The sequence below is a fragment of the Bombus impatiens genome, unplaced genomic scaffold (assembly GCF_000188095.3).
Source record: "Bombus impatiens unplaced genomic scaffold, BIMP_2.2 scf_2222, whole genome shotgun sequence".
Taxonomy (NCBI): Eukaryota; Metazoa; Arthropoda; class Insecta; order Hymenoptera; family Apidae; genus Bombus; species Bombus impatiens.
In genome coordinates this window covers 2,123,583-2,132,497 of record NT_178641.1, presented here as the reverse complement: position 1 = coordinate 2,132,497, position 8,915 = coordinate 2,123,583, and the positions used below count along the sequence as shown (strand labels likewise).

General features: G+C 47.2%; 1 protein-coding gene and 1 long non-coding RNA gene across 12 annotated transcripts in view; one reads left to right on the top strand and one right to left on the bottom strand.

The window, feature by feature from the left end:
- LOC100747304 (broad-complex core protein) overlaps positions 1-8,915 on the top strand; it is a 61,687-nt gene that overhangs the window by 26,373 nt on the left and 26,399 nt on the right. For 5 of the 11 annotated variants that reach the window (XM_012393210.3, XM_033324406.1, XM_033324407.1 and 2 more), the window contains one exon: positions 2,613-4,503. The exons of 4 other annotated variants lie outside the window; for them this stretch is intronic. In XM_012393210.3, coding sequence (XP_012248633.1) covers positions 2,613-3,328 — 716 coding nt within the window. In that variant the 3' untranslated portion in view covers positions 3,329-4,503. Of the gene's footprint in view, positions 1-2,612; positions 4,504-5,746; positions 8,555-8,915 lie in introns of those variants that run through there. 2 more of the 11 variants (XM_033324411.1, XM_033324409.1) reach the window with 1 other exon arrangement.
- LOC117152469 overlaps positions 1-8,915 on the bottom strand; it is a 16,254-nt gene that overhangs the window by 3,233 nt on the left and 4,106 nt on the right. The window contains exon 2 of the long non-coding RNA XR_004462861.1: positions 7,376-7,386. This is a non-coding gene — a long non-coding RNA (uncharacterized LOC117152469). The remainder of the gene's footprint in view (positions 1-7,375; positions 7,387-8,915) is intronic.

Here is an 8,915-nt window from a genome sequence, read left to right as displayed (position 1 = left end):
GCGGCGCCTCCCAAGGCCAAACGAAAGTTCGTTCTGAACCAAATCCGATGGAATTTTTTATCTGTAGTATGTACTTATCGGGGACGCCCAGGTCTAGCTGCTTGTTTTCGCCTTGTGCTATTATCGATGATGAACTTGAGGTGACCTCGAAAACTGCGCAACAGTGAGCGCGGGTGTGACGAAGACGAGTGTACGACAGAGAACGAGAGAGTATGGGATGACAGGGGGGCTAGGAACGGGCCAGACAGGGGAAGGAGAGCCAGAAAGAGAGACAGAGAGAAAGAAAGAGAGAGGGAGAGAGGGAGGCGTTTACACTTTCGCTCTATATCATTTGCTGTCATGGCTCGGATCTTTTTTTTTTTCTGCAACACTTTCCAAAACGATACGCTTCTTCCGACAAATTTCTCCGTCTCTCGACCGATCGTCGGATCGAACTCATCGCATCTCTCGGATGCATCTCTGACCTTTCCCTCGGTAAATTCGACATTGACTTTTTGCAAATTCGCGCGAGTTACGTAAGAGGGGAGAGGAAGGCGAAGAACCGGTTACACGGTCGACGACAGACTCGCAGGACGAATTTTCATCCGAGTATTTGTTCGCGGGGGGGGGGAATTGAAAATTCGGCGAAACTCGTTTACGTATCGTGACGACTCTCGCGATCTGTGGCAGAGGCGTAACACCACGGTTCGAAGACAAGGTGAAGGTCTACTTGGTCGCGGTGCTTAATTCATTGAGACACTTTAGTTTCGTGCCTCGCCGCTAGTGCCCAGCAGCGTGCGAGAACGTATCTCGCGAAGAAATTGGCTTGGTGCGTTCGTGCCGCCTCCTCTCCGCCGGCTCTCCTCTTATCGGTACCGAGTTCGATCAACGTTCCGTGCAATTCGTCGCGTTGTAGAAAGACGCGGCTGTGCTCTCTCTATATAGAAACTAGATCGCGGCGTAAAGGAATATCTCTTCTGTCTGTTCGATGAATTTCCTAAATTCTACAGAGATGTGAAATTTTCCGACGACGTCCCATTAACTGGCGCGAGATGATGCGTTCCTTCGTCCTTTTCGTTCACGTAGAAGAAGTTCGCTTCTCCGTGACTAAATAGGATCCGATATCCGAAAAGACTTATCGTTTGATCGCACTGATTTCGTGAAACGCGCAACCGCATCGGATGAAAAAAGGGCCGCGGTCGAGGAGAGGGTAGTTCTTCCTGGCGGCCTCCTCGCTTCGCAGCCCCCGTCTTCGTCCCCACCACTGTCCACGTAACTCTTTCAAAAGTTCGTAAGACTCGCGTAACCAATCCGGAAGCTACTTAGATTTTTCTCTCCCCGCCGATCCCTCGGCCCTATCCTCCTTCACCTTTCTCTCTCTCCTCTTTACAACCCCTTGGCCCTCCCTTAGTCGTAGTATATTCTCTCTTTCTCCCTCTCTCTCTCTCTCTTTCCCTGTTTCTCATAGTCGCGGTGGTAGCGAGCTATCGATCGCCGTGGCTCTCCGCGCTTAGAGTCAACATCAGTCATAATACAGCGCAACGGCATACGGGGGTTATTAAGAATAATACGCATCCTAGGTATATATCCCCTTCCCGGCACCACGGAAAAACGGGGGAAGGAGCGTCGTACGTGGGGGGTTCCGTTGCTAGGGTAACCGGCTGGGTAAAATCCCGCAAAGAAGAAGCATCGCCGTTATGTTCCTGCTCCTGCTCTTACTCTTACTCTTACTCCTATTAGATTTTTCTCCCCCCGCCGATCCCTCGGCCCTATCCTCCTTCACCTTTCTCTCTCTCCTCTTTACAACCCCTTGGCCCTCCCTTAGTCGTAGTATATTCTCTCTTTCTCCCTCTCTCTCTCTCTCTTTCCCTGTTTCTCATAGTCGCGGTGGTAGCGAGCTATCGATCGCCGTGGCTCTCCGCGCTTAGAGTCAACATCAGTCATAATACAGCGCAACGGCATACGGGGGTTATTAAGAATAATACGCATCCTAGGTATATATCCCCTTCCCGGCACCACGGAAAAACGGGGGAAGGAGCGTCGTACGTGGGGGGTTCCGTTGCTAGGGTAACCGGCTGGGTAAAATCCCGCAAAGAAGAAGCATCGCCGTTATGTTCCTGCTCCTGCTCTTACTCTTACTCTTACTCCTATTACTACTGCTGCTCTCTCGTTGTATCGACATCTCATCCTCGCGGACGTTATACTGGCTTTTATGAGACGATGAATGTACACTCGCCCTACCTTCCTCAGCTCCGTTAGTCCACCTTTCAACCCTCCTTTCGCCCTTCTTCCCCGATCGCTCTTTCTCGCTCTCTTTACACAGTTCTTCGTCTTCGTGTTGCTCGCGATACTCCGCTACGATTCTTGCCTCCTTTTAGCCGGCGAACGATTAACAGCGTCCGCATCCGTTTAGTCGGGAAACGAGCCGCGTTTCTCTTGATTTCTTCTTTTCTTTGGCCTGTCGCGCGCGCGTCATCCCTCTCTTGCCATCCGTTTTGTGATCTCTCGGTCGCGGTTTTCTTGCCATGCAAACCGACGATGATCGTCGCGCTCGTGAATCCGCTGGTAATCGATCGGCGTGAACATCTCGCTTGACATCTCGATGGACTCAGCCCCCTCCTCTTTGGTTGCAGACCGGGAGGTCGCCGAGGAGGACGGGGGTTGGCAGTCCGCTACCAACGGAGACGGTCAACGGCTAACCGGCCAATCGAGCCAAAGTACGGCAACTAGTCAGTGCGAGATGATGCAGGGGCACCAGCAGCACCAGGAGCTGCCCATTATCGATCTCTTAGACGACATTAACGATCAGATGCAGATCGTGCTCAAGTCGGAACCTCTGTCGCCGAAGATAGACGAGCTCGAGTCCTGTCTGCTCAACGAGCAGATCGATCTGCAATCGGATCGAGGCTCGGCCAACAATGCTAATGGTCAGCAGACGCGTCAGCAGAATGGTAACAATAACACCAACAACAGGCAACACCAGCAACCAAGGACGACGTTGAACGAAACTGTCCCGTTTGCCGATCTTCGTTGGCTAACGCAGAATGGTAACATGCAACCGGCGTCGAAACTTCGCGACGCCTCCAGAAGTCAGGTCGAGCAGGAACTTAAATACTCGAGCCGTTCGATCACCGGCACTTACTGTAGCTTCTGCCAGAAGACTTTCTCTCGTGCGTGGTCTCTTCAGAGGCACTTGGCGGACACGCATTTTTACGTACCGCAGTCGCTCTCCTGCGATCAATGCGGTAGAAGCTACAAGTCGAGGAACAGTCTGGTCAGTCACAAGAGCCAGTACCACGCGAGAAAAGAGCGAAAGGAACACGAGGAACAATGCGAGGTCACGTATTGACCGACATCCATGGTTTAGTGACCGAATTTGCGTCGAGGTTCCGTCTTGCCCCGAGAGATCTACGCACGAAGAAACGCGGAATCAAGAGAAGAGAATACGGCAGAACCGTACGACCTTCTGGAACGCGATTAATCGTCGTTCCTCGTTGCATGAGAAAGCAAAGAGACGTTCGACCATCGTTTAGATAATTTTATAAGTACCACGTTGATCGAGTAGTCGCGTTATTTCGTTTCGTTTGAAACGCTTGCGTTACCGAGATAATATTAATCCTAGTCTTCTGATCGTAAAACGAGTTACCTCGATGCACGCCAAAGAGAGTCGCGAATCGAAACCTATGCATACGCGTTACCTCAAAGAATTCACGCGGAACGTCCTGTTCCTCCTTTGCCAGTCGATCGTGTCGCGTTACGCGCGCACCCTTCGAATAATAAGTTCCGCCATCTGGACTAGTTTCGTGCCAAGTTCATGGCTCGAGCGAGTGTCTTTCCACGGTAAAATCGATACCACTCTCCCGTGGTACGACTGTGCTCTTCCTCATCTACCCCAGAGATCCAGCCAAAAGGGTAGTTCATCGCCGTGCCGACGATAGAGTCGACCTTGTAGCGTTTTCCCATCGATTAGCTGCTGGTATATTTATCGATGGGCGTATCGCGTGGCTGTGCAATTTCTCTCGATCGAGCCAGAATAGAGTCGCGAACACGTCGTCGGTTCGAATTTTTGCCGGCAGAGTGGTTTTTCGCACGAAACGCGAGGCTGGTATCTCGCGAAACGCTCGAACCAAGGACGAATCTATTTATCGGTCGATTGGACTATAACCCATCTATCTACGAACCTTGAAAAACAATTTTTCGGTACCGATACGGTTGAGAGACTCGTTTTCTCGTATCGTTTCTCGTATCGTTCCGTCCGCCACCCCTCGCCTCGTCTCTGCGCCTTTCTCATGCACGGACTCACGATCGCGACCGTTCATTTTCTATAGTATGCCTCGCTGACACGATCAACGTCGTCGTCGTCGTCGCTTGCCGCGTTATACACCGCCAACACGAATCGATCGCTCGCGGAATCGTAGTTACGCTAAGGTAAACCGCGCGAAACGTAACTGTCGCCCCATAGTAATAGCGTGAATGTCGTTAGAAATGAATTGAGAAAATAAAGGAGAATTCGATGGAATGAAATATTGTTGTTTCACTGATAATTACCAACCCGTGGCACGTAACGATGAGTCGTTAAGAAGCTCGACCCCTCTGATAGGACTTCTGCTCGTTCGCGAATCATACGTTATGCTGAAACAGAGATCAATATTATAACCAAACGTTCGCTTCATCGCATCATTCCGTTAGACCAAATATCACACTCTTGTATATATATATCCACACACGTATACCTACAAGATCTACTCTGCTCTGTCTTGCTGTAAATAATACGCATCGACATGGATACATCTCTGGTGCTCTGAAAACACTAACGTCATCGCTCACGATCGTTCACTGGAATCTTGGAATTGCTTGCACTCTACTATCGTAATGCGCTAAAAAAAAAAGTAAGAAAAAAAAACAAAATAAAAGAGCACAACGATGAATGATGAAAAACGGTACGGCACACGCTGCCTTCCGATCCGGCAAAGAGCCTTCTGCAATCTAGTCGTGGCCATTGTCATCGTGTAACGACGCGGTTCACAGTTAACACCAAATTTTCAAACGAGCGATCTCGTTCCAATATTTGTTTCCAGTTGCACGTGACGACGTAGTAACCGCATCGGAAAGGATCTTTGAAAACGTTCTTCTAGTTATTTCCTAGAGTTTTTGAAGACGCGACGAAAGCGGCTGCTTCGAGGAATTTGCGCCGGAAGACACGCGTCGAAAAGAACGAATGGACGAAGTAGAAAACGGTGACAATGGTAAGACGACGCGCTAGCAGAAGGTACTTTCCCCGGAAAGCACGCACGCCGTACCACTATGTATGTGTATAACAAAAGTAAAAAGTCCAATAAAAATGTAATAACGAAAAGATGAAAAGTAGAATGGGCGTACGATGAAGATGCTGGGTAGCACCTGCAAGCATAATTACGTGGTTCCAAAGTAACGCAAAAATATTGACAAACATAAAAAAGTAAAAAAAAAAGACAGTTTGAGCACGGCTTGGTCGGGTGACGGTGCAATGTGCGCGACTAATCGAGAAGGGCGCACGAATTCTCTCTCTCTCTCTCGGCTCGGAAAAAAAGGTGGTAGATGGTGGTGTAAGAGTGAAAGAGAACAATTGACGAGGATCGCGGGACACGCGATGTGTGTGACTAGAGAGAGGACTCTAGAGCGGAGGGGAACGGGTTTCCTCGTTCCGTGTTAACGTGTCCGACCTACGTCCGACCTGACGTTCGAGCACAAAACCAAAAGTAACCCCTGTGTCTGGTTCTGCCGCCAGGTCAGTTGGCCGGCAGCGGCGCGTCCGATGAGTTTCGATGCGAGCCTTGCAACAAAATCCTGACCTCCCTAACGCGGTTGAGGCGGCACATACAGAACGTGCACACCAGGCCCAGCAAGGAACCGATCTGTAACATCTGCAAGCGGGTTTACTCGAGCCTGAACAGCCTCCGGAACCACAAGAGCATCTATCATCGGCAACACAGCAAGAACGAGCAGCAACGCAAGGAGATGGAACAGATGCGCGAACGGGAGAGAGAGCAGAGAGAACACTCGGACAGAGTTACCTCTCAGCAACAACAACCGCAACAACAGCACCAGGATCAACAGCAACAACAGTCACGACTGGGATAAACGAGAGCCGGAGGTCCATGAAACCTTCGATGGATTTCTTGGTCCTCTGGATCTCTCTGTCTCTCGATATTCGTTCTTCGAGATATCGAGAATTTAGGGATCGAGAACGGTGCCAGTGTTTCACGTGTGCGACGATCATAGTACGCCGTCAAAACGAGAGTTTAAAACATTCGTCGGCTAACGTTTAACGTACACACACGTCGTAAACGAGTCGTTAAAGAATCTCCTCTACACACTGGTCCAATTTACGTTATATCGGTTTCATGGCAATATCGTCGTAGGATTGCTAGACGCGTCCCGTTTCTTTCATTACGAGATATGATATTTACTTACGATAGGCTGTCGATTTTTGCATACGTTCTCTAGCGCTACCGTGGATCATTGATGTCGCATTTGTCTCCTCCACGAAGTAGGAGCTATATGTCGAGGGAAATGTCGTCTTTGAATTCGGGTCGCGGGAAAGATCATGTGATAGTAGGCGATACTGTTATTATATTATAGTTTCTCGTATTTTCGTTCGAGCGGACGAATATTTTAAATTAAATAGACTAAAAGGAAAATTAAAAAAAAAAAAAATGAACAAAAAGCGTAAAAAAAATACATAAAATGAAGCTAGACCTCGAAGCACTTGAATCGCGCGAGAAGTTTAATTTTTCTACTAAGGTTACAAAGAGATATATATATATATATACATATAAATGTTACGTTGAGTGTATATAAGTAGGTAGGTGCTCGGGTCGAGCAAAAACGATTCGGAACGTCAGGATTTCCATATTCGTGAGTGAGTTCTCTCGTTGTTTCGATCTTCTTTATTTAACTATTCCGTTTCGTAAGAAGAAGAAGGAAAGATGAAAAGCGTCCCCTTTCAGTCTTTTTTTGTATTACTTAGTTTACGAGGGGTGGTTATCGGGGGTAGTCGCGCGAGTATCGCCTGGCACGATGTTACGAGGAAAGTCGCAGTACAAAAACGTGAAAATATATTATATATAAGTTAATAACATGTAACGTAAGTTAATGATCGTAATGTTCTTCGCTTATCCTACGTATAGAACGTTGACGAGATATTAGACGCGCGATCGCCCGTCTCTTTTCATCCTATTTCCGTCTTTCTCATTCTCTCTCTCTCTCTCTTTCTATCTCTCTGTCTCTGTCTCTCTATCTTTCTCTGTCTCTCTCTTTCTCTCTCATCCCTTTTCCCGTCCAGACTCGTGAACGAGAAGAAGGAACTGGCTGAGAACAGCAACGAACGACCTTGCTCGTTTTGCTCCGCTCGCACGCGATTCTTACCTGTCTCCTTTAACAAGAGAGCGACGAATGTGACGATCGAAATACGTGTAGAGGTACCTTAAGGTGCAGCCAAAGGAAAGTTACTTAATATACCGTTCTTACGGGATGTGGTGCAATGAAAAGTACCGAAACGCTTTTTTCGTTCCTTCCTCCCGCCCATGTTGCACACGTGCGCCGAAATTTTTGGGAAATTGTAACGGTACCGGAAACAACAAGAACGATGTGTATCGGCATTACGCGCGTTACTCACCACGGAGAACAATTCCGTCGAGACAATCAATGTCGATTGCTAAATTAGCGGTTGCATTTCGCTCGGTCGATTTCGATTGGTTCAACGCAACGGTGGCATCGTTCGCGGTTACAATTTAGTATTAATCTTAATTTATTCTACATTCGAGACGTGTTTCATCGATCGCTCGGATGGGTTTCTTTTTTTTCTCGTTTTTCTGTTACAAAGGTACGCGTTTCTATTTTTAATATACTTCGTTTGTCTTTTTTTTCTATTTTTTTTTTTTTTTTTGTTTGGATTTTTCGACGATTATTGTTATCGCGAGAATTCTATCTAATGGTTACCTTTTTGTTATTTTGCGACTGCGATATCGAGATGAAAATTGTGATAGCTCTCGCGTTTTTTATTCACCCTTCGAAAGGAATCGAAGCTGGCGCAAAAAAACATCGACTTCGATCGTAGAATATTCTTGACGAAGACTGCGTCGCCTATTACGTAGAATGTACATATAAATTCTGTTCAAACGAAAATAGACGCCGTAGAGGGCGCGTGCGTACGTATTCATGTAAATAAGAAAGTCTTTTATATCTGAATTTATCGATACGAACGTAATTACACGAATATATAGAAGTTTATAAATACGTACACACACGCACATATACGATACATACTCTGTCCTCTTCTCTTTTTAGTCTCTAATATTGTTACTTCTCCTTGTTTCTTCTTTTTTTTTTTTTTTTAATTATTATTGTTCTCTTATCGGGTTTTCGGGGATAGCGTACGTCCAATAGTACTCACACACGTATACGCTTATCGTATCCTTGTTTTCTCGTTTCGTAACTATGATTAATCAGATTTTCGAATGGACTTATCGTCGACGATCTGTTATCTTTATTACTATTGCATTACGATAATGAATGATAATTATTATTATATTGATATTATTCTTCGAATTTATCCATGATTATTTATATGAATAAAATGTTTCTTTTTTGTACGCTGAGAGAGAGCGGCCCCCTGTTATTTTTCACGTATCGGAGAAAGGTGCACGCGGGTAACGTCGTGCGTCTCGTTAACCTTCGCGGCTTTATTATGCAACCTCGGCTGCGTTTTATATTTTCTTTTCTGTGTTTTGTTTGGCCGCGTTACACCTCGTTGCCCTGCGTGCGCTTCCGGCCGACCCATATACACGCATACCCCACCGTACTACGTAAGCCCCAGACCCCGTGACACGTATATTCGCCGCCCGAGGTGCCTCGTGGCCGTCCCCGAGTCAATGGGTACGCGTTCACGCTCCACA